Source organism: Poecilia formosa, unplaced genomic scaffold (genome assembly GCF_000485575.1).
Source record: "Poecilia formosa unplaced genomic scaffold, Poecilia_formosa-5.1.2 Scaffold279, whole genome shotgun sequence".
NCBI lineage: Eukaryota > Metazoa > Chordata > Actinopteri > Cyprinodontiformes > Poeciliidae > Poecilia > Poecilia formosa.
Genome location: NW_006800218.1, coordinates 597,453 through 621,484, shown reverse-complemented (window position 1 = coordinate 621,484; position 24,032 = coordinate 597,453). Strand labels below are relative to the sequence as shown.

At 41.5% G+C, this 24,032-nt stretch overlaps 1 protein-coding gene across 3 annotated transcripts; it reads right to left on the bottom strand.

The window, feature by feature from the left end:
- Positions 1 to 1,686: 1,686 nt before the first annotated feature.
- bcl6aa (BCL6A transcription repressor a) lies at positions 1,687 to 22,816 on the bottom strand. Of its 3 annotated transcripts, XM_016681390.1 has the most exons (11): positions 22,700 to 22,816; positions 17,588 to 18,103; positions 9,194 to 9,286; positions 5,524 to 5,695; positions 5,209 to 5,430; positions 4,169 to 5,122; positions 3,898 to 4,079; positions 3,639 to 3,806; positions 3,428 to 3,558; positions 3,191 to 3,328; positions 1,687 to 2,952 (listed from the first exon to the last, which is right to left on the bottom strand). In XM_016681390.1, the coding sequence occupies exons 2-11, from the start codon at positions 17,616 to 17,618 to the stop codon at positions 2,809 to 2,811; spliced, it is 2,235 nt and encodes a 744-aa protein (XP_016536876.1). In that variant the 5' UTR covers positions 17,619 to 18,103; positions 22,700 to 22,816; the 3' UTR covers positions 1,687 to 2,808. The 3 variants fall into 3 exon arrangements, with proteins under 3 accessions (XP_016536876.1, XP_016536877.1, XP_007571428.1); XM_016681391.1 differs by lacking the exon at positions 22,700 to 22,816 and having other exon boundaries at positions 17,588 to 18,401; XM_007571366.2 differs by lacking the exons at positions 9,194 to 9,286; positions 17,588 to 18,103; positions 22,700 to 22,816 and adding an exon at positions 7,693 to 9,165.
- Between the last annotated feature and the right edge of the window lie 1,216 nt (positions 22,817 to 24,032).

Genomic DNA, 24,032 nt, shown 5'->3' with positions numbered 1-24,032 from the left:
ACATTTACGTCACTGACAGCGGGACCAGCTGGATTTTTACTTTCTTATATGAAAATACATAAACGTTTGGATTGAGAGGATGGATTTTTTTTTCTGTCATGACTGTAAATCTGCCATTGTTTTCTAGCTGTAATTTTTATCTGCTGCTCATTTTAGATGATTTTATTAGCAGGAAGTAGGCGTATGGTGGAATGTTAGATCTGATATGAGAGGAAGATGTTGCAGTTTTCCCACAGTGCTGACCGTAAAGTTAAGTAACACAGCAGAGGTTGGTCCTGGTCCCGGTCCAGTTACACAACTTGGACACAGCAGGCAATTCCTAGATTTGAATCAGGGGAATTTGAAAACAAAACGACAAATTTTTGAATTGTTGGTTAAAACTTAATCACAGTATATATTTTTTTAAACTACATTCTTTTTTACTTCATTGACGTTCTACCAAAAGCACCTGTCTGTGTCATTTTGTTTTTGCACCATTAGAGGACAGCAGACGATGCACATTAACATTCAAGGCTTTAGATCCAGTAATGTAAAGATGTACTTTGTATAATTATGTAATTATTTTTGTTTTTGTCAAGCTGTCAAAATTAGATTATAAATAATTATTGAATTTCTAGTGAATCCATGAAAAACGACTGGAAGTGCCCCGCTGTCTTGCCAAGTTCCCATCAGTGACTAGAGTTTCTCTCGGCTTAAATAAGACTGATTGTCTTTTCTTTAGCTGCTGAACAGATGGAAGAATCGACTGAAATATCGTTTACAGTGAGAGCCCTTCTGAGTAACAGAGCTGCAGTTTCTTGGTGCAGGATCATTCCTAAATGCGACGAATCGCAGCAAAACGAACACTTCTTAAACCTGCTAAATCCACAGACTGATTTCTTGTGTCCTTTTCTTGGTGCTGCTTAGAGCAGAAACGTCAGTAGGAGCAGCTAATAATCTGACTCCATTGTAATCCTGCCCACATGTCAGTAGTTTTTTTTTTTCTTTTTGTTTGGTGGGAAAAAAAATATTCACACCACTTGAATCTTTTCCAAATTTTTTCATGTTACAATATTGTTTATTTTATTGGGATTTTTATGCAACAGACTAACCCCAAACTAATTCATATTAGAAAGTGACAGGAACTTTTTTTCAAATATATGAAAGATATTTTTCCAGTTAATGTCTTTTGAAAGATTGGTGTGCTTTTCCCCCCTCAGCTCTCTTTATACTCTGTTACCCCAAAATAATTATGAAGACCAAGAAAAGCAGGGTCAGGGTTTTGAACATCTCTGTTCAACACATTATTGATCTAAACTATTAGCCTGGAAACACAGAACTAACTATAATGCTCAGAGTAACTCTAGAGGAGCTGCAGAGAAATTATTTGACCATTATTAGTCGCATCACAATTCTGCTCTACTTTGTATTATTAAATGGCATAAAATCCAAATATTCTCTACATGTTGAAGACTTTGGTGATAAATTAAAAACAATCGTTATTGCAGTTTTTCTAAATAAAAATGAAAAACTCTGCTTTCAATACATAGAAATCCAGTACCTTTATTTTACATTCATACATTTATAACATTGTACAATAATTTTAATGCAGTTTAAAAAAAAAGAAACCCAATCCAAAAAAAAAGTCTTGAATTTTTTTTACAATGATAAAGTTTCATGTTGTAAGGTTACAGACAAGTATTTAGAAATATATACATACACACACATACGCACACACATACTGGGAATTAGGACAAGTGGTGTCCTTGAGTTGTACCTTTAATAGAGCTGGTCTGAACCCTGAAGAGGTCAGCCAGCTTAGAGAAAGGCACATTGAATACACAGTGTATCTACAAACAAACAAAAAAAATAATAATAAGAGCTCAACATTGACACAAGTTTACGGTAGGATCTGGAACAAAGAGCAAGAACTGTAAACTTTCACTTATGAAAAAAAAATTAACAAAAACCTAAAGTCACATCTATATATAAACACATCTGAAGCAAAAAAAGGAAAAAAAAAGCAAAAAAAAAAAACCCAAACAAAAACAGATAAACAAAATGAGAACATCTTTCTATTTTTTTTTTCTTTTTCTTGGTCGTTACAAAGCAGTACCCAGAAATGCAGTTCAAAAAACGCTTAGATTGGCTCTGCCAGCAGAGAGCAATCGCACAGATAGAACACAATATGTCACAATATTTACGTGGTCTGCCCGACTACGGTAAGAAATACCTCATGCACAACAGTCAGACAGCAGCAGCAGTCCGATACGTTTTCCCTCCAGTCCCAATGCGCCCCACCCGTCCTGCCTTTTACGCCTACGTGTCTGTACATATGCTTAAAAATGTCTAGACAAATTTATATAGCCACAAAGCCTGTTTATTTTTTTTCTTAAAATATATGTACCACCTGTCAAAATTGTCAATACTTTCAGAAAAGTAAGTTCTCTGATATAAAATACTGTATTTTCCACAAAAAAACCCACATTGTTTACATTTCGTCCTTCTCAACAAAATAAAGCTTTTATATACGTACCTTCAAAGCTTAAAAACACTCCCAACATACATATATATATATATTTATATAATTAGATCTATATAGAAATCATAAAGTGACTAAGATACCATAAGTGGCACTAGCATCACATGTAGTGGAAACCCGTTTAGAATGGCAGACGCAGCCAATTGAATTGTCTCAAAAACACAGTGTGGCACTACAATTTTGGATGATTGTACAAGTTTGAAGGGGGTGGGGGTCGTTAAATGCCAGGGTCAAGACTGCCTCCAAGGTAACCGTTTTTTGTTTTTGTTCCCCTCTGTTAGCTTAGCTTAGCATGCCTTTGTCAGGTCGGTAGGCATTTCTGCTGTGGACATGCGGTACTGGATCTTGGTGTTGGTGATGGCGCCGTGCTTCTGTCGGAGGTGCAGCCGCAGCTGGCTCTTGTGGCGGAAGTGCAAGTTGCATTTTTCACACTGAAACGAAAATATATAAATATTTTTTTAAAAAAATGCTTCGACATATACATCCCCAACCTCCAGGAAAGGGCATTGTAGTACATGTGGCTAATTGATGTTTATCAACAAAAAAGAAAAAGTCAACTTTTAGTTTTGATGCTTGTATTGAGGGATTCTATTGAAGGATTTGCTATTTGACCTGCCATTGAGAGCCAATCAAGTGAGAATTGGAGTGAATCTCTTCTAATCAACCTACATGGTAGGGTTTCTCTCCCGTGTGGATGCGCAGGTGGCTTTTCAGCGTCTGCAGGTGACGGAAGCGTGTTCCGCAGATCTCACATGGGTATGGCTTCTCACCAGTGTGGATCAACACATGGGCACGAAGATGAGCGACCTGAAACAGGAACCCCAAATAAAATGATTGATTCAAATGTTTGAACAGCCTTTAAAGCACAGTTTTGTACGTTAAGGGCCGGTTTAGCCTTGGACTTACCTGTACAAAACGAGCTCCACATGTCTCACATTTGTATGGCTTCTCTCCTGAGTGGATGCGAGTGTGAGTCTTGAGGTTAGCTGGTCTGTTAAACTGAGCGCCACAGATGTTACAGCGGTACGGCTTCTCTCCTGAAAAGAAAGAAATCGGTTTAGACTTCAATGACAAAGACTTGAAGATAAAAATGAGAGATGTCTTTTCAGTTCAGTACCTGTGTGGACGGTCTTGTGGCTGGCGAGGTTGCCCTTGTAGCGGAAAGCGGCCTGACAGCGGTCACACTTGTATGGCTTGTCGCTGTGGACTTGAAGCATGTGTTGTTTCAGGGCTTCGTCGTCGGCAAACTTGGAGTCGCATTCGTTACAGAAGAATGTACCGTTTTCTGCTTGGTGGAGGGAAGAGAAATCGGATTTCGTTAATGGTTGATGCCGGATAGAAGCATTTGCAATCCAAACTTGAAACCATGAACTCACCACAACTGGAGTCTGAATACTCTGAGTGGAGCTCCGCCATGTCTTCAGAGAGGCGTGACCTGGGGTTGTTGGGACAGACGTTGGAGTGTTGGGGGGACTGAGAGCCGCAGGTCGAGCAGCCGAGGCGGTTCAGGTAGTGGGAAGGGTGGCCGTCACTGTTCCTCAGTGACCCCTCGAGCGCACTGGGAGAGAAAAGATAAAAAACAAACACTCAAGACTTCCATCATCCACAAGATGATGTTTCTTAAACTCGCATCTTAAAGGCTCTCACCTGTTGATGATGTTGTTGAGACGGCTGGCCTGTGGCACGGGTAGGTCCTCGTGGTCGCTGCTCTTACTCGTGGCTTGCGCGTCAAGGCTCTCCGAGTCGCCAGGGTGGATGTAGGGCTGCAGGCCGAGGCGCTGAGGGGAGCGGAGCCCGGGATCCCTCAGCCCTGCCTCGTCGTCTTTCGCGCTCTGGTTTAGCACGATAAACTTGTACTTCTTCCAGTTGCGAGCTTTAGGGTCTGGCGTACCCTGCGTCACTTGCCCTCCGCCAATGTGGGAGAGGCTGGCGTTCTTGCTGCTGCTGGACTCTGTCGGGGAGTTGGGCTGGCAGTCTGATTTTAGGGGACTCTGCGGGCTGCTCATGAGACTCTTGCGCCCGGCGGAGATTCCCAAAGGATAGTGCTGATGGATGAGGTCGTCCTCTGCCTGTGAACCATGCTCTTTGCTTAAGTCTTTCTGGTGCTCAAGGGTCAACACAGGGAATGCGCGCTTCCTTGAGCTGAGGCCAATGGGCTGGCCCTCGTGCCCCTCCTTCCTCATCTCATCGTCTCTTCCTATCTCTCTGGAAGCAAAGGTGGTTGAGTGAATAATGCCAGAGGAGCCGGTACCAAGCGCTCTGGCGTAGTCTGCCCTGATGCCATTGGTGCCGTCATGAGGAGGGCAGTGTTTGTGGTGGATCCCACTCTTTGAGAGGTCGGCGAAAGCGTTTTTGGTATCAGTCAGCTTACAGATCGGGAAAGGGAATCCCGGCATGGGAAACTGCCCGTAGAGGTGGTAGTTACTGGGGGTGCTGACGCTGCTGAACATGTTTGTGCCGTAGGGCCTTCCGTCCCTGAACGGAGCCAAGCGGCTGTGCAGACTGTCAACAACATCATGGGGTCGATACGCATGGATGTCCTGAGGCAACACCAAGGGACTGACCAGAAACTCATCTCTGGGCAGCTTGGCAGTCGGATCACTGTGCAGGGAACGAGAGAGGGGTTATGAACACACAGACACTGATAATCACGGATTTACACAAGAGATCTGACGGATTCCACCGACCTGGATTTGATAAATCTGTGGCAAGTGTCCACGACGTGGTCCATCTGCAGATAGATGGCCGTATTCATGATGGACATGATGAGACTTTCCTTTAGTGTGAGACGGGAAGTGTACATGAACTCCAGCAAGATGGCAAAGCCCTCGGGGTCCACCTTTGGGTCCAGACTGATGGCGTTAAGGTTGCACTTGTGGGAGTCAGTGAAGATAGTGTAAAACAGCCCACTGTGTGCATGAATGGAGAAAAAAAGGGTTAGATTTAAACCAAGAGCATAAAGAAAACATGCGCTTTAAATTTTAAGAATAAACACTGCACACCTGCAAGCCATGAGAACAGTCTTGTGTGCACGAAACTGCTGTCTGTTGACCAGGATGGTAACATCTGTGAGGATGTCCCTGCTGCGCAGCCGGTTCAGATTAAGAAGGACATCACTGGCGTGGCGCGTAAACTGTATGCAGCTGTCTGCTGCACAAGCCATTTTGTCAAGTTCTGCCAACAAAATAAAAAAGAATGAATTTTTTTTTTTTTGCTCTTGTGAAATGATAAAACTCATCAGTTTACTCCGTTCCACACAGAATCCACTAGTTTTAAGACCAAATTCTGGGATCTGATCTTGGATAAATGAGCTGTATTCAACTTATTTAATATCGCCACATAAAAGAGATGGTCAGATCAGAAACAGAGACGATGTCGCCAGAAGGCGGCGCCATTTATTAAAACAACATTCGGATATTTTAATTTCTGCTTTTAGAATAACTTCTTTCCTCCTCACTTTCTCTCGGAAACACTCATCGAAAGCTTACCATGATAAAGTTCAAGATAAATTATTCAGCAGCTAAATAAACTGCAGCAAATTACAGGAAAAATGGCTACAACATAAATGGGCAAAATTTAATAATAATTAGCTTTTTTTTTATGTGGAACTGAAGTCTAGACTAATTTAAATACCGACATCAGCGTTATTCAAATGAACAGCATATCAAGATCTTAGAGCATGTCTCAACTTAAACCGGAGCAAAGAAAGTTTTCGGTGCGTGTTTCATTTTTGACAACCTGATTATAAAGTAGGGGAAATAATTCCCAAAGATTATTTATTTATTTATCTTTCACCCTGTCGGCATGAAAAAAAATCTGAATTTAAATCGTGAGATTTTAACGCCGTGATAAAGATAAAACTACGTGGTGCAGCTTGTAACAGTACATCAGTTTGCTGATGTTTTGAAGTCCGCTCAAAACGCTCCTGCTGCATTTTTGAGTCAATGGTTTTATCAAACCAGGGGGAGAAAAAACACCAGAAATATTAAAATTGGCTTTGAAGCATACATGCGGATTTATGACTGTGTCATTAAGTCAAGTATCAGAAGTGGAGCTTGTAACTGGACTCGTCCGTAAATAGAAGCAGGACTGCACAGACAGACCAATTGGGGAATAAAATACGAAGATACAGATACATTAACTGTTTAACTACTCTCGGGGGGTCTGGCACGACGCTTACGGACACCTGAAGTCGTTCTTTAAATGACTGCGTCGGTTAAATTTAAATAATTCACATTTTAGTCACCAAACTTTTTTTTTTTTTGTTTTACTTTCGTCACGTTTCGTGTTTAATCGAGCAAAAGTATTCAGCCCGCAAACGAAACTCCGTTTCTCCCAGAGCAGAGCTCTGACAGACTCTCCCCTTCGGAGTGACACCTTAAACTTGTCAAACAGCGTGCTGTCACAGTGGAAAAAAAAAGAGACAACTTGTAGCTTCTACCGCGGAAAAAAACACACCCGCTCTCTCACACATACACACACACACACATCAACAGTAACATTTCCGCTGCAGTGTTACGGTAACAGGAGGATTTGTTCTGGGCAGCCCTTTGCGCTCCATTAGAGCAAATTACCGCGGCTGCTGCGCACTAAAAACTACATAGATACATAGCCCGAACGTGCGGTTGCCACGCTGTCTGCGAAGTTCGCGTGACAGCGCTTGCTTGCCGCCGTTCCTCTGTGTTTTGTCACTTGAACTAAAAAAGTGGGGATTTAATCACAGGCACCCCGAGCACCGTGCGCTGCGAGCCGCACTCAGCGCTCCATTTTCCTCCGATGTTGCTCTCTTAAACCAGAGCGTTATTACTCTGCTTTACACCACCACCGAGTGTGACAGCCGACAACCGCTGGAGACTGCCGTCCGCCTGCCCGCCGCTTCCAGACGGACCGGCCGGCCGGCTCCGCGCGGAGACAGCCGAGCCGGTCTGCCAGAGACGGAGAGAGCGGCGCTCCGGCTGTCACCCACAGCAGCAGCAGCAGCAGCCCGCTTTCTCTCTCTCCGGAGTTTCCTCTGTTCACACTCTGACAGCCACACTCAGCCCCGGCCGGCTTCACAAAACACCCAAGCAGACACAAAAACGGACAAACGTCTAAAAAGATAAACAAGAAACACAGCAGATAAAAACTTCGCGCCACATTAAATAAAAAAAAAATGGAATTTAAAAAATCACCTGGTAGCGCTTTCCTAGAAACTTCTTGCATCACCACTTCTAAGAACCCCTGTTCTAAGAATCAGAGGAGCACAATTCTCGGAATTTGAGCCTGAGACCGTACCACTCTGCCGGCGCAGGGGAGAGACACTTTTTTCTAAAGTTTTCAAAAGCAACTCGTTTCAAAGCGCTGCTTCAGACGCGAACGGCACCTGGCGATTTTTAGAGCGAAAATATATTTTAATACTCGTTCAAACGAGCAATAAAATGCGTATAATTGTCGAAAACAACGAAGTTATTCGCTTCGCGGGGTCCAGAACCCCCCTGCTTTTGGTTCAGCCCGCACAGTCACAGGACAGCGAGCTGGCGACGTCACCGGCTCGAGAAAACCAGCCCCCGAAATTCTCAGAACTAATTTATATTCCGTGACTTAAACGGCGCACCGTGCCGCTGCCTTCCGTCGCATTTAACACTCATACAGTCCATACATGAGCTGCGCAGAGACAGAGCTCTGAATTAGGTCCGTGCGGACAGGTCGATGTCTCTGCCTTGCTTTTGGGGGTTCTTATCAGTCTGTAGGCGCATTTCCCTGCGGGTATGTTAACTTCATGCCGTCGGTGGGGAAGGTTTTGGGGGGAGAGCTTTAATAGACTGATATTTCCTCTGTAATGCATTGAGTCGGTGGAGCGGTCGGATGGGATTGTTTTTTCTCAGCGCACGGTTTGAACTGGCTCTTTAGCTCAGCTTTATGTTTTTTTTTTCCTCTCATCTCTGCTTATAGCTGTTCTGTAACTGTCTGTAACCTTTGCCTGATTGTTGTTTTTAATAGAGCTTTAGACCATTTTCTGTAAGGGGTTTGTTTGTATAGTAAAGCAAACTTGTTGCATTTCTGTAATTGCATTGCAGTAGGAAAACTTGAGGTTTGGGAGTCCGGAGTAGAGCACGCATGCAGCTCCTGGTTATAAATCAGTTAATGTTTAAAACGCTCTGGAACATTGTTAAAAAAAATCATGTCAAGGTCAGGAGTGTGTTGTATTGTGGGCTAAAACCTACTGTTGCTCAGTTTGGATTGACTTCTGTTTCTTTTTGACTGGATTAATTTGATAGATGAGGATAAAGTACAAAAAAAGAATAATCTGGAAAATTAACAGTGCATTGCTTTGTTATTTTAAGGCATGTGAACTCTATGCTGCATAATTTTATAAGAATTTTATAAGAATAAAACTGCTTTTTTTCCACCTCTCTTGCAGCCTTGTGTTTGTTGTGTTGATCCATTTCTTGTCTGCAACTATCACCAGCCAGGCGCTCGCATGAAATTAAAGGCATCTAGGACAAGCTTGAACTCTGTGGTTTTTGTTTTCATCCCTGCGTGGAAGGCAGGACTGGTGTGAAGTTGCGCGTCGTTTACAGGCTTTAATAGGCGAGCCTTCGAATCTCGGTTATGAGATGTAAAACAGGCAATGCGTTAGAAGTTGCGTTCATCTCACGACATGTGGGCACACATTTACTGTCAGTGACTCACCTTGGAAGCCTTGCTTGTGGTGATTCCAGACCACAGATTCGCTGTCTTTTCTCATCCCGTTCACTCCTTGGCAGAGGAGGAGCATTTGCTGGGCTAGGGAGAGCAAAAAATATATGTACAAAAATTCTGTTAATTTATGTAGGACATAAAAACCCTGAAATGATGATTAGTTGTTTTAAGACTTATAAAAGATAATTTTACTCTTAAAGAAACAGCAAGTATTTGTGGATATAGGCAAGTTAGATAGTGGTAGCCCCAGAACATTTTCATAGAGACGGCCAGACAGGGCTGGTAAAATTTTAGTGTCACAACTAAACAACATAAATACATATATATTTAAAACTTCATGTATGTATTGATTGTGTTTTTACATTTATGTCTTGATTGAAGAAAATGACTCTGTATGCCTTTTATATAAACTAACAATGATTTTCTTTGGGTGTTGGGGGGTACCAGCATTTTTCCCAAAGGTGCCCATGGCCCACCTGCCCAGCCCCCTGTTGAAGTTCCAAGTGCAACTTTAGCTCAGAATTAGTGTGTAAACTGACTGAAAGTAAATTACTGTTATCACATGGGGGTTGCTATACAACAGATACTCATTGTAAATGTGTAAAAGTGTCAAAGAAAAAAAACAAAACTAAAATGTTATAAAAAGAGACATTTTAATGTATTATTTAAAATCATGGAGCAACAACACTAGCATGTATTGATTATTACAGTTAAATAATAATCTATAATACTAATTGTTTTAAATTGAACACATACTTGAGCAAAAATGTAGAATGAGCAACTGTTAAATGTGCTCAAGTGCCTTTACACCAGAGGGAACCAGCGCTGCCTTTCTTTAGTTTTCATACCCTGAACTTTTTGTGTTTTCTGCAACCGGACATATTTTCAAAGAGCAAAATTTGAAGGCACAAGGCAGCTTTCTTTCAGCCAGCTGGGCACCAGTCTGCAGCAGCAAGTAGGGAAGGGGCTGCACCTGTAGGCACAGATGATCTCCGGAGGTTTCCCAGAGATCTCATTTTACGGGCTTTAAAACGAGCGGTAAGAGGGAACGTTTTCTGTTTTAAGACTTTCCTCCCCACAGAAACCTTTAAAGACTTTCTAAAAGCAAGTTCTATTATTTTGAGCATGAAACAAAAAACAAAAAAAGCCACATTTTAATGGTTTTCGACGAGATTTAAACAACTTCGTCTGACTTGGTGGGGTCTGAGATTAATGTTCCCCCCAACAGTCTGTGCTCCTGTTTTTTCTTCCTTCCTTTCTTTTTTTTTTTCCAACTGTACAGCAACCCACCCTCCCTCCTCTTTCCCGCTTCAGCAAGAGTGACATCTCCCAGCGGAGTGCCCAAGCATCCGCCCATTTGTAGCCGGAATCCCTCCAAAAAAAGGAGGAAAAAAGAAAACCACTTCAGGTGTTCACGAACCATTGCGAGACTGGTGGTGGTGGGGAAGTAGGGAGGGCGAAAAAGTCTCCAAAAATAATTAAGACGAACGTCTTTTTTTTTTTTTTTTAACAGCAATCTCCGATTCAGCACTGCCAAATAAAGACGGCGTGGAGCTCCAAACAAAGAGCAGCGTCAACTTTATTTCAATCCACTTGGGGGACGTTTGAGGCGCTCCGGCGCGGTTTATGCATAATGCACGGCCATAAACCATCCAGGAGTTAGGAGGGAGACGTGTAATTTACCAAGGCCTCATGCTGTGCCCCCGCTATACGGGGATGAGATAATTACCGCAAATCCTTGGCAAACTTTTTACTCAACCAATTTCTTTTTTTCCTACAGAAAAAAAAAACAGTAATAATAAATGACCCACTTAGAGAGGGGCAGAGGAGGCTGATCAATGCGCCCCCATCTGAACCCACCGTGTTATCAAACTGCGCTGGTTAATCCGAATCGTCTCCGTTCAGACTGCAGAATTAAACATTGTTCTGTTTGACGGCGTTCAGAAATCAAGCTCACCAGCTGAATTCATTTTAACGATAATAATAATAAAAGGTGTGAATCGCTGCCTATCCAGGCGGTGCACCACAGGGTCACCGACCAGAAATGCCCACTGACAAAAGCCCGAGGCCCGGAGGTTGCCTCACTTTCCCCCCCTCCTTCCTCCTCCTCTTCATAAACTGCACTTTTTTTGTCTCGTTTCACAGCAAATTTCTGCCAACTTCAGTGTTCATTGTCAGCAAAGATGAGTGCAGAGTTTTGTTCTGAGAGGCATGATGCAACCGCGCTGTAACACCAAACAGATAACGCTGTTAGCTACAGAGGTCTTTTTAGTTCCTTTCTTTAAAAGATTTTCTTTTTATATTGTTAAGTTTCACTTTTTTTTGCCCCCCCCCCATTCCCTTTCTTGTTTTTTTTTTCCTTCTCTCTCTCTTCACTCGCATTTAAGCTCGTCTTTCTGCACGGCGGATGCGTGGAAACCATCACAAGGAGATTTGCATTCATATCTTTTCACCTTGATCGTCTGTTTAAAGGCATCACAGAAAAACCTACTGTACGTGCGCACAACATTTATAAAACAGGTAGAAGAGATTGAGATGTAAAAAAGTGAATGATGTGTGTGGTGGAGGAGGAGGGTGACTTCAAAAGATTTTCTGTGCAGGAGTGAATTTCTTTTGGAGGTTTGCCTCATGCTTTTTTTTTTAAACATTTTTTTTTTATATTAATTAACACAGATGACTTCTGTTCTGACGTGCAATCAAGCCCTCCCTGCAACAAAGCTGCTGCGTGTCTCCATGTTGAAAGCTGTCTTTCATCCCGTCTGACAAGGTTAAACACAAATATGAGGAGAAGCTGCTTTTTTTTTTTTTTTAAGTTTGTAGGATCTCACAGTCAGGTTTGGATTGTTCTTGCTTCATAAACTGGGCCAGACTTTAGAAAGGGCAGTAGCCCGGGGCACAAACAATAGGGGGAGGGCGGCAAACTAATTTTTCGTGTTCATATTAGAGATGCACTGATCCTGATATTAATATGCATCGGTCTCAATATTGGAAAGAAATTATCGATGGCTATTTTATTTACATGTTTGACTAAGGTGGTCAATCTGCTTTTGTCAGTTTCAGTTTGGTGCTACGCTCCTAATTGCACTGACTGAACAAATTAAAGTCGTTTTTACATGGTTGACCAACATTGTGAAGCTGTTGGTGTATTTAACTGGTACAGAGTTGTCACTTAAATTTGTAATTGGGTACATTCAGGTTTGCGTTTTTTTAAAAATACGTGTTTTAAACCAATTCTGTACCGTTTCTGTGTCGGATCGGTATCGGCCAATGGTAAACCTCAGATATCGGTATCGGAAGTGAAAAATGTCGATCGGTGCATCCCTGGTTCATATTAAAGTTCACGGGCTCATTTCGCATGCGTGTTTTTTTGGGTAAAACATAGGATTATTTTATTAATTTAAACTACACTCAAATATTTAGAAATTACATATTATTTCGGGACCAACATGGTCCAAATTGATGCCACACATTTTAAGCCAACCACACATCAACTTGTATATGCAAATATGTAGACCTACCTATTAAAGTTCAGTAATTTGCATAAGTAAAAGATTGTTTTTTTGTTTTTTTTTTTGCGATTGGGCAGCAAATCTGGTTCTAGCCCAGGAGCCTTTATTCTTCTCAATCCGTCCCTGTTCATATAAATATATATATATATATATTAGCACTTCAGGACAATAAGTGTCTATTGGTTCCTTCAAAAACACACTCTTATAAACTATGTTTGCAGAAAGTTTTCTGCAGCGCTTTGGTGATTCACCTTGAGATCTGTTTGCTTTGCTCCTCCAAGCAAACGACTCGGAGCGCGTTGAGAGCCGAGGTGTGTAATGGTGTTGGGTGTTTGGTGGGCTGGAATTCCAATTTTAGTCAAATCAAAGCCTGTATATTCAGGACTTCCTCTCAAGGCCAGCTGAGAGATGGCCTAGAATGCACTCTGCAGATCCGAACTCGGTGGAATTTTCCACGCATACCATCTACTTCCTGCCGGCGTGCCACCTGCTGGATGATGGCTCAGATTCCTCTAGCAAACGCAGGAATGAGACTGATGATGTGTGCAAATAATGGGTGCCATCGTTAAATCTTTGCTGTGTTTGCTCCAGAGCAGCAGGTCTGAGTGGCTGAAATTTGGGAGATTGCTTCCAAAGCTTTGCCTCCATATCTTCAGAGGTATTCTGTCTTAGACGGGACGCTCCGGAGCGGGCACGCCGTTAGCCAACAGGTGGCTCTTATTACTCTGCACCACCCTGGATAATGATCCAATAGGAACCATGTGCCTGAATCACTCCACCTTCTCCCCTTCGCTGCCCCAAACATCCACCAGTTAGGTGTCGAGCTGTGGATCTCGATGGGCTGGATGTGAGGTGGAAACCTGGAAGAGCAGCTTTTCTTCTATTCTATTCGATAGTTTTTTCTTCCTTTTTTTATTTAACTCAAACTGCATAGGAGGAGATTCCTCAAGAGTGCATACTCCAAAGCTTTAAAATTAACGCTTACTAGATCATGAAAAAAAGTTTCAAAAACACTTAAGGATTTATTTTATTCCAAAGCACAATACAATTTTTTATAGTTATTGTCTTATTTTCCTTATTAGGCATGTCACAGTTAGTCCTACCAAGATTTCTTTTTTTTTCTTTTTTGAGAAATTTCGGATTTAAAATCCTAACATTTTCCGTCTCAATGCTTTTACACTTGAAAATGAGATGGAACTACCTGAGTGACCAGCGTTTTCCTGACTGCATAGACCATAAGATAGTAGAATTAGGCGATATGGACTTAAAGTACTATCAAGATATTTTGTGGTACCATCACCATAACGATTAAAGTTATGACAGCATGTAATTTTTAGGTAAGTTTATGGCTCTGACTCCAATCAAAGCCACACAAACACAGATATTATTTGTGATATGCGTCTTTGGGACAACAGACACAAAAACAAGTGTGATTTGTTCCACTAAACTTCACACGGTAACTGCATTTAATCATATTTTTGAAAGTTACTGATGATTACTGATATTTTCATTGAAAATACAGTGGAGAAAATAGTATAACTATTTTTTCCATTAGACAGTTCTAGGGACTGTTTGAAAATCATGTGTTGTAATTTATTGCGACAACAATTAGACAAAATTTTCAAAAGAAATTTACCACAAGAAACGATACGATAAATGCCCTACAGATAGTCCCTCTATTACAATCCAGCTTACAAAAAAAGGCAAATCTGTCAGTTTGGGCATATTTTCAGAAAGCCAATAACGATTCTAAAACTAGTTTCTATGAGTAACATGTCTGTAAAGCAGCTGGCTGCAGGCTAGTTCACTGAACAGCTAATTCTACCTCCTCATCATCTATTACGAATTTATGTTTCTATCTTTTTATCTATAGCTTCACTTGCTTCTTGTTGTTTTCCGTTTTATTTTCGTCTGCTGACTCAGGTGGATCATTTCTAGTGTGCCTCTTGTGGTTTTATGTCTGTCCGCCTATTTTTAACCTCTGTAAAGCCCCTTTGTGATACACTCGGCTGTATGAAAACCGCTCTGTAAATAAAGTTTGAGTTGTTTCCGCTACTCTACAAATAGAATAGCAACAATTTCTGATATTCTGCTCAATAAGCATGTGAAAACTAAATTTAATAGATGTTCATGCCGTATTTCTAAATGTCAAGATGACTTAAATGTTCATATTTAAGTCATCTTAAATATGAACATTTAAGATGACTTAAATATCTTAAATTTAAGATATTTAAGTCATATAAATATGACTTAAATATTTTTAAGACAACAGAATAATTTGTACTTTTGTTTCAAATTGCAGTAATTAGATTGATACATTATTACTACCATTTTCGACGTGAATACCATGAAATCATCCGTGACGAATCTCTTAGGTGAAAAGGGAAAGCTGAAGCAGAAACCGAACCCACCGGTTGCCCAGAACCTAAACTTCTAGTTTGCGGTTCGAACTGTTTACCCAACACAGGTAACTTCCGGGGTGTATTTCCATGGAAGCATTTGAAACTTCCACTGTCTCTCTTAAGTGCGTTGTGATGCAAGAGGTGAAGACTCAAAGCTGCCCAACCGGTTTTGAATTCTTTCTCGCCACACTTGGTGTGTTTGAAGAGATTCCCACACAGACGCGCTCCGGGTGGTATTCTGCTGTCATTCCTCCACGTTTAACAGTCGCAGCTCTTCCCACCACCCTCCCCTCCACCCCGATCCTTCCCCTGCGCTCGGTCACACAGTGGCCCAGTTTTGATTTCAGCCATATTAAATTCTCCCACATTACTAACCGCGCGCGGCAAGGTCAGAGTGGCTGGCTGAGGCGAACGCCAACCGCCACTGGTCGGCGTTGGTCTATACGTGTATGTGGTGGGGGGTGAGGGGGTGGTTGAACAGGAACTGCACACACCTAGCTGTAGGCCACAGTTCAACAAAGCAGCAACTGCACTCAGCGCTCCGTCTCTGTGCCACGGGGGAAAAAGGAAAAAAAAAAAAAAAACTAAAATATGAATGCAGTCCTGGATAGAGAGCAGTGTTAATTTATTTTTCATCTGCATTTTTAATCACCCCGCCGTTCAGACACAGGGAGGTCAGCCTCTTCCACGGCTTTCCGAGCTCTCTGTTCGAAAAAGTCCGCGCCCTCGCGCTTCCGACCAGATTCCTGTGCATCAAACCGTCTCGACCCGCCGGTGGTATGTAGGTGTGTTTTCATGTCGGCTCCTTTGCTGCTTACCCTGCAGCCAGAGCGGTAAATGGATTTAAATCCCAACATGGAAACGTGGGATTGGTGAGGGATGAAAGCGCTCTGAGTCTTTCAGAGAAGACTAAATAAATAAATAAGTAAATAAAAAAAATAAAAAAAAGTGCATTTGTGGTAGATAGATGGAGAAGGATTCAAAAAGGGGGAAAGTTCAAGATTTTATCTTAAAAATATGCAAACGTATGCATAATATTTTACCTGCATATTTAAATTTGAATTAATTTGCAAACAAAAATTACGTTTGGTCTTAAAATCCTTTTTTTTTTCTCTTCCAAAACCTGAGCTGTTACTTAATTTAATTCACAAAAATCACAAACAATCTTAAATCTTTCTTTTTATGCATCCTGCAAAAAAAAGAAAACTCCCACAGCTTGTATGCACCAGAGATAATTCAACCCGACTAACCATCGTGCCTCATTAAGTTGCATTTTTATTTTTTTATTTTTTTGCCATGAAGTGATTCTCCAGACTCCCCAAGAGTCACATCATCCCTATGTGCTCTCGTTTTTTTTTGTTTTTTTTTTTAAAAAAAAGCATCTCTGTACCCTAGGAAGTTGCAGGTGGAAGTTCAGCACCTTCACGTTTACTTGCAGAGAGACACTTTTTTTCTTTTTTTTCTTTTGATGCTGCACTTTGGGGGGGAGAAAAAAAAAGTTCCACATACTCGAGACCACAAGCAAAAGTAGAGCAAGTGGATCTCAACTAAAGAAATTTCCAACCGAAGCGTGGGGTCACATTGTGCATTAAACAACATTTACAGTAATCTGTTGGGTTTTTCTTTTAGCTAGTCTTTCATAAAGTCCTCTGATGGTAAAGTAAAAAAAAACAACAACAAAAGTTTCTCATCGAAACCACTCACCTTTTGATTTCAGTGTCTCCCGTGCACCAGGGGAGAAAGCACTTGTGATGCAAAGCTGACACGAAAATCCAAAGTGAATCAAAAAGTTCTCTCAAATTGCTCATATCTCATGGTGGCGGGTGTTAAAAAAAACAAAGCCTCCTATTTACATGAGTTTTTTTTTTTTAAATACAGTAGATAAAAGAAGTGGGGGCCATTATTTTAGCGGATGCACCGTTCCCATTTGCTTATCAGATGACAGTTGATTTATCACACTTGTGCCTACTGTACGTGCCTCGGCCGCTTTGCATGCCTGCGAATTGGGACTGAACAAGCGATTGAGCGATTAAATCTCTTGGATTGGGTGACCGACATGAAAGTTGTATGGAAATTCTACAGATTTATCAACGCAGGTGTTGGCAGGCGAGTGCTGCTGGCCTTTGCATGCAGTGGGTGTTGGGTTTGGCTGCGCTCCATCCATGCTGCTCAGGTGTGAGCTCCTTACTGTAAATTAAAGTTGTTCAGGGATGAGCTTATTTCGGAAACAAATAAACAAAAAAAACAAAAGTCCCCAAATGGGAAAAAATAAATAAGAGGGCATTGATATTGGAATGAAAAATGTATTCCTTGAAGCAAAGTGAAGCATGCTTTATATACACAGAGTGATATTTGTTTTTCTGCAAAAGCCTACGAGGGTTTAATGGAATCTGAGTGAGCTTCGTTCGCTAATTCCTGCCGCTTTCAGTTGTCAGTCTAACTTATAATTAACGAGCCTAAGTTGGTTGTCTCACCTTTTTTCTGCTGGAACGCGTTGGGCATCATGAGATCTCCCGGGAATCAGGTTGTCGATTCAGGAAGCGAAGGGACCTCTCATGGGGTTGAGGGGGTTTTCCACCAGATCTTTTATCTGTCTGATGAGGAGCTAGACGATCCAAGACGCAGGCGGGGTGCAGAGAGAGAGTGAGAGAAAGAGAGAGAGACGGAGGGTCTGACTGATGGGAAGTCGGAGATGGAGCAGCTCTTCACTGAAAGATCTGCGTCTGGCGGCGGCAGCGACGACAACAGAGCCTTTAAGCGTCTGTCCTCGCTGAGCAGGATGGGAGTGCTTTTGGAAGAAGAAGAAGAAGAAGAAGAAGAAGAAGGCGGGCACGGCGCGGTGCAGCAAGCCGGGCTGAAGTGAGTCGAAGTGACTGAGCGCGCCTCACGTTAGAGAAAACGGTCCACAGGGCATCCGTCTGGCTCTCTGAGCTGATAGGCCGTCTGCGCTCTAGCGTTCGCTGATTGTAGCATTCGCTTTTCCACGAATGCTGAAAAAAAAAAAAAAAAAAGGAGAGAGAGAGAGAGATTAAACAGCCTGAAAAAAAATAATCCCGTTTTTTTTTCCCCCCTATACAGACTTCATTTGAATGTAGACTCTAAAATCCCATTAAGCCACAGGAGCTCAAACCGGGGGAGAAACGCTGCCTTGAACATGGAGGAACTTTTGGAGCTCGTGCCATCTGCCAGATCAGAGGTTCTCGTCTGCAGAAACCAGCCATTGTTTTCTAAACAGGAATTTTATACAGCAAATATTTCAGTGTCCCGGAGCATTAATCTACCTAAGCTTATCTCAATCCATGGAACTAGATATTGCTCTTTATAACTTGTGTGATGGAGAGGAGGAGGATGGGGAGGGGGGTGAGTTGTTGTTGCATCACACCAGCTGTCACTTCAACATGCCACAGCCAATAGGAAGGTCAGTGGTGTTGCTGCTGGAGAGGAAATTAGGGGGTAAATCCTCACTACGTTAAATGAATATTCTGGAGAGGGGAGAAAAGAAGCCAACGGTGTTAAATTCTCCTGGCGGTAATGAACATGCACAGAGAAAATCAGTGAGTCACGTGAATCGCCCTGTTTTCGAACTGTCCTGACATTTCTGACTGGTTGGTCAGAAATGTCAACATTTGCCAGGTAATGCTAACCAAAATGCTCTTCTCTATGGAGAAGAGGTATTGACTCTTTGCACGTGACTCTGCAGAAAGCAGCCCATTCTGCCATGATGGACATCAAAACAACCTACCCCCACATTAACTCCTGTAAAGCTAGTCAAAAAACAAACAAACAAATAAAAAAAAAAACAGACAGGCTGCTTTTATTTAGTTGATTTCTCCGTAAAAATAGTCAATAGTCAATGCATGGACGGTTGCAAAAACAGACAAGAATCTAAACCAAACTGGAGTTTCATTTTATCCTAAACCTTTTGATGAGAAATAAAGACCTATCGACAGTAGCTGTCAGTTGTATGGACTGGCAAACGTCACTGCTAATTGCCCATTTGCAGCAAAGAGTTTTTACAAACTAAGATTAATGTTCATATGTTATATGAGTAATCTTAGTAAAATACAATCAATTGCATTATGAGTTTAGGGAACACACATGAACATGACCATTTACAGCTAGCTAGCAATGCTAATCAAGCTAACGACTAATATAAGATGTCAGTCAAAAATTGAAACTGCTTACAGTCTTGTCTCCTTTTTTAATGAGTAAAACCCTGTTTTAATCATTTTAGACATAATTTATTGCCAATCATCTTTGCTAAGCGTACAGCATACCCATTATTGTTAGTGTCATTTGTTTACATCATGCCTGTTGTTATGGATATTGATTTTAACATTACAGGAGTAGCAACCTAAAAAAAAACAATCTGCATTTTCAAATGCATTTTAGTTTATAAGTGTGCCATATTCTTTTAACTACTTTAAAGTAACGTCAACAGACAAACATTGAATTTACAGTAAACAAATTTAATATCTTATATTTCCCCAACATGCCAATAACATAGAAATTGATTTCCGTATTTAATAGCATTTATTTTGTGTAATTCAAAGTTTTTTTTGTTTGTTTGTTTTTAACCCCATTAGCTTTTCCCTCTCCGGAGCCCCCCTGATGGTGAGGGGGCCTTAAGCAGGCACTTATCTCACATGCTTTGGGCCGGCCCTGCACCAACCATATAAACTTAAATTGCCAGTTATTTTTCTCAAAGAAAAAAGTCTGTATTGGCGTGTCAGAACTATGGAAAAAAAAAAAACACCAACTGGAAAGAGGTCACAAATCTCAGATTAATGTACGTCTATTTTTCCTCTTTCAACACTCTATGAAAACACTCACATCTGACACTGTAGTGCTGCCACAAATCTATTTTGTTGATAGCACATGCATCAGTGTGTAATCATACTTGACACCTGATGTTGAACTCAGATTAAATGAATGCACACACTGTGCAGATAAGCACATCTCACCGGTTAAGAGCTCCCAAAGCCCTCATTACTGTGTGCATTATATGCTGCGCGGCTTTCCTGCGGCAGCATCAGTCCTTGTCATTGTAGGAATAAAAAAAAATGCATAGATGAAATGAATGCACATTTCTGATGCAGGGAGCTAAATACTGAAGGAGAATGAGGCATGTAGTTTGACAGCTCTTCCTATCCACGCCGCGTTCACTGGAGTGAGCCATGGGGATAATCCACGGGATGAGTGGACTAATATTCAGCCAATCCTGCTAAAGCCAAATTAGTCCAACACATTTCCATCAATTTCAGAGTAAAGCAGGCCCTAACAATCTGAGCTCTTGGGATGCTGACAGCAAATGACCGGTGAGCCTCGCAGATCCCTGTGATCCAGGGATAAACTCATGAAGAAGCTTAAACCTCTTAATGACACAGAAAATGAAAGTCAACAACAGGTCACGGCGCCTGGGAGGAGAAGCCCACAGGGTACGGCGGTGCCGTCGTCTTGATGCCGCTGTGGCGAGGCAGAGGGGAACCTGGGGGATCAATGAGGAGACCTACCGGCGAAGACAAGCCGGAGTCTGGGGGGGGGTGCCCAACCCGCTCAACCTCCTCCAAATCCCACCCATCCCCTCTGCTCTCTGAGGCTTATGCTAGGATGGCTTCTGTAAAGCAGCGTTGGCGTTGACCTTAATCATCTGGGGGGATATTTGGGTTTTATTTGGCAGCGATGCGACACATGTGGTCGTTGCCGTGTTCGAGTGGCAGTCATTTAAAAAAAAACAAACAAAAAAAAAAAAACAAGGAAGGCCCAAGGTCGGTTCGCAGAGTGTAATCCATATCATCCCGTCACAGAGGCTGTGCCGCTGTCAGCGCCCCGGGTCGCTCCGTGTCAGACGCATTTTGATCCCGATAATGATGTCAGATTATGCTGACATCTGATATAATTCTCGCCGTGTGAAATGATCAAAAAAGAGGTTGCTGAAAGTCTTTAGGGGATTTTTTTTTTTCTCAGAGTCGATGTTTCTGATGCAATTACGGTTTGGGTGGTTTTTCCCCCCTTCATTTAAGACCAGAAAGATGCAAGTTAAGACATGGTATATATATGCATTTCCTATCACTCGATATTGATAATTATTGATGCGTTTTTTTGTTTTACCTATCTGAAATATTGCCAAACTGGTGGTATGACTTTTCCTGTTTTATTCACGGTTTTCACCCCACGCTGTTGTTTTTCATTTTTAAGCACATATGAAACACATTGGCGAAACTTGAAGCTGGTTGTTGCTAGGTAACCACAGAGAGGGTGAGTTAGTTGATGCCACCAACCGGCTTAGCAAGGTTGGTGGCAGCTTAGCAAAGTTTATCTGAGAGGTAAAGCGGCTAAAGCCTGTCCTCTGCTTACATACCTCCAGGGTTAGACTTTACCACAATATTTTGTGGTACTATTGCGATAACACTAAAAGTTAAAATTAGAACAATTTATTACATTTTTTTAGGGCGACAGCAATCATAGCCACACAAACACTTGAAAACCATACCAATTTGTAATGCACGTCTTTAGGACACCAGCCACATAAATACACCACTAAATCACACACAGTCGCTGCATTTAATCATATTTTTGGATTTATTTGTATTTCTCAGCCTCATTGGAGAAAATAGTAAAATTAGCAAATTCTGACAATTTTGGGGGGTTTAAACATCATGAATTGGAACTTATTGTGAAAACGATTGTCATAATAAATTTAACGTAATAAACGATACGATAAATATCCAGCCCTAAGCTTAGTCCTAGACTGCATAGCTGTTCTCCACCACATACTCATCTGCAGGGTTTAGAACAAAATCCATAGAAAGTTGTGACCTCTAAGCTTTTTGTCTTGAGGACACGAAGAAGCAAAAAGTTCTGTCGACAGGACGACTGCTCATTGTGCACTTTGCAAATCTGGCCCTAAAGCAAGACTGGAAGACGCTTTTCTTGAAAGCTAAGGCGAGTAATGTTTGTAGTTTGCCTCCAGGCATGCAGAGACCCAACAAATAAAAGAAAGTCCTCTGTCAAGTTAGGCAAAAACTCAACTTTTTAACCCACTTTCAAAATGCGGTGTGGTGGGGGAAGCAACAAGATGGGGGTGTGCCTTTCTGCAGCATGCATTGAGGAAGATTTCCAGGGTTGACGAGAAGATGCTAAATAAACCTTTAGGTGGTTGAAAAGACTTGAGGCAGGGCAGAGGGTCAATATGCAACTGGAGAATGATCCAAGCATACAACCAAATTTAACAATTGACCCATTTAGACCAAAGAATCCCACCTCGTCAAAGTTCAGACCCAAATACAGTCAAGAATATCTGACAAGAATTAACATCTGCTGTTCAGAGATGTTCTCAATCCAATACACTTCAGCACTTCTTTGTTTTTGCAAAGAAGAATGGGCAAAAATGTCAATATTTTTCACCCCTTGAGAAATTCAAATGACCCACATACCATTTAAAAAAAACAACACAGCGTTGCAGTGGTCCATTTTCTCAAAGCATTCACTGCGCGCTGGTTTCAAAGATAACCTTTCTCAGACTTCCAGCTGCAGGTAATTATCACCTCAGAAAGGGATGATGCTTCCTTGTCACTTTCACTTACCTGCTATCGCGTTCATCTGTAATCTAGCTCCACTGCGAGCCTTTGTTTTGCCAACGTGGAGCTTCCCCGTCTCCATGGCTGCTGCCATCATCTCTAATAAAAGTCACCAGAGCCAAATCTGGGGCTCAGCGTTATCTGGCACTTGTAAAGTAAAGAAAAAACATGTTTTAAATGTGACACAGGTTGCATGCCTAAAAAGGCAGCGCTTCATCAATAGTTGTTCTATTTAAATACTGATGTAGATAAATATTTAAATAAAAATGTATCAATAATAAATGTTTTAGAGAGCCAGTACAGTTGTTGTGGAGCTGTTGGATGGACCCCTTATGGGTAGCAGGAACATTGGAAATTAAAAAAGAAAAAAATACTAAAGCCTCAAAAGACAGAATTTTTTTCCTCCATCGCTAGAACTTTTACCTGCAACTGTATTGGTTGTTTGTTACCTTTTTTTAAAAATCTTCCCATTAGCTGTGTTTCCATTGCAAATATGCACAAAACTTTGTAAATATTTCACTAATGCTGAATTGTGGCAATTCCATTAAATAATGAAATTAAAATTATGTGTGAATAAGTTTGTTCACGTGACAAATCATTAAAAAACATGCACCGTTGTCATCCTCCTGCCACTTCTTCTTTTCCCCCAGTAGTAACATCCAGTTGTTCATTATATTTATATTTTGATACAGCCGAAAAACTACCTCATCCTAGTGCAATAACTTTTGTCACGTTTTCATTTCCATTAGACAAATTTATTTTGTAATTCTAATGTTTCTTGTGTTATTTTACAGTCAATGGAATCTCAACTCCTCTCTATACTCAATTTTTGCAAGATCACCCACTACAAAGAGACACACAGGACAGACAACCATGCTCACACGCGCGCGCGCGCACGCACACACACACACACACACACACAGTGGTCATGTTTTTGAACTGTAGGAGGAAGCTGGTGAGAACCAATGCATAAATGAAAGAGCCCAGGCTGGGATCCCATTCCAGGACCTTCTTGCTGCAAATTAACAGTGTTGGTGTATAAAAGAAATGTCTAAGAAACTTTTTTATTCTCGTTTGAAGGTTACAGTGTATTAAAGCTATGAAGCAAATGTAGTTGAAAGGCCATTAACTAAGAGTTAGCTTCAACCTTGCTCCGTTTTCTACATTTAATATGAATTCAGATCCAGATGAGCTGAAAGCAGACCGCCTTTTCTGATGATTTCATGGCCAAACAGCTTTGAAATGCGTTTCTAGGAAGTATGGTGATGCAACAATAAATATCAAAATGTCCATATTTACCCAACTGAAGCAAAGGCTATGGAGACAACAAGGCCACCAA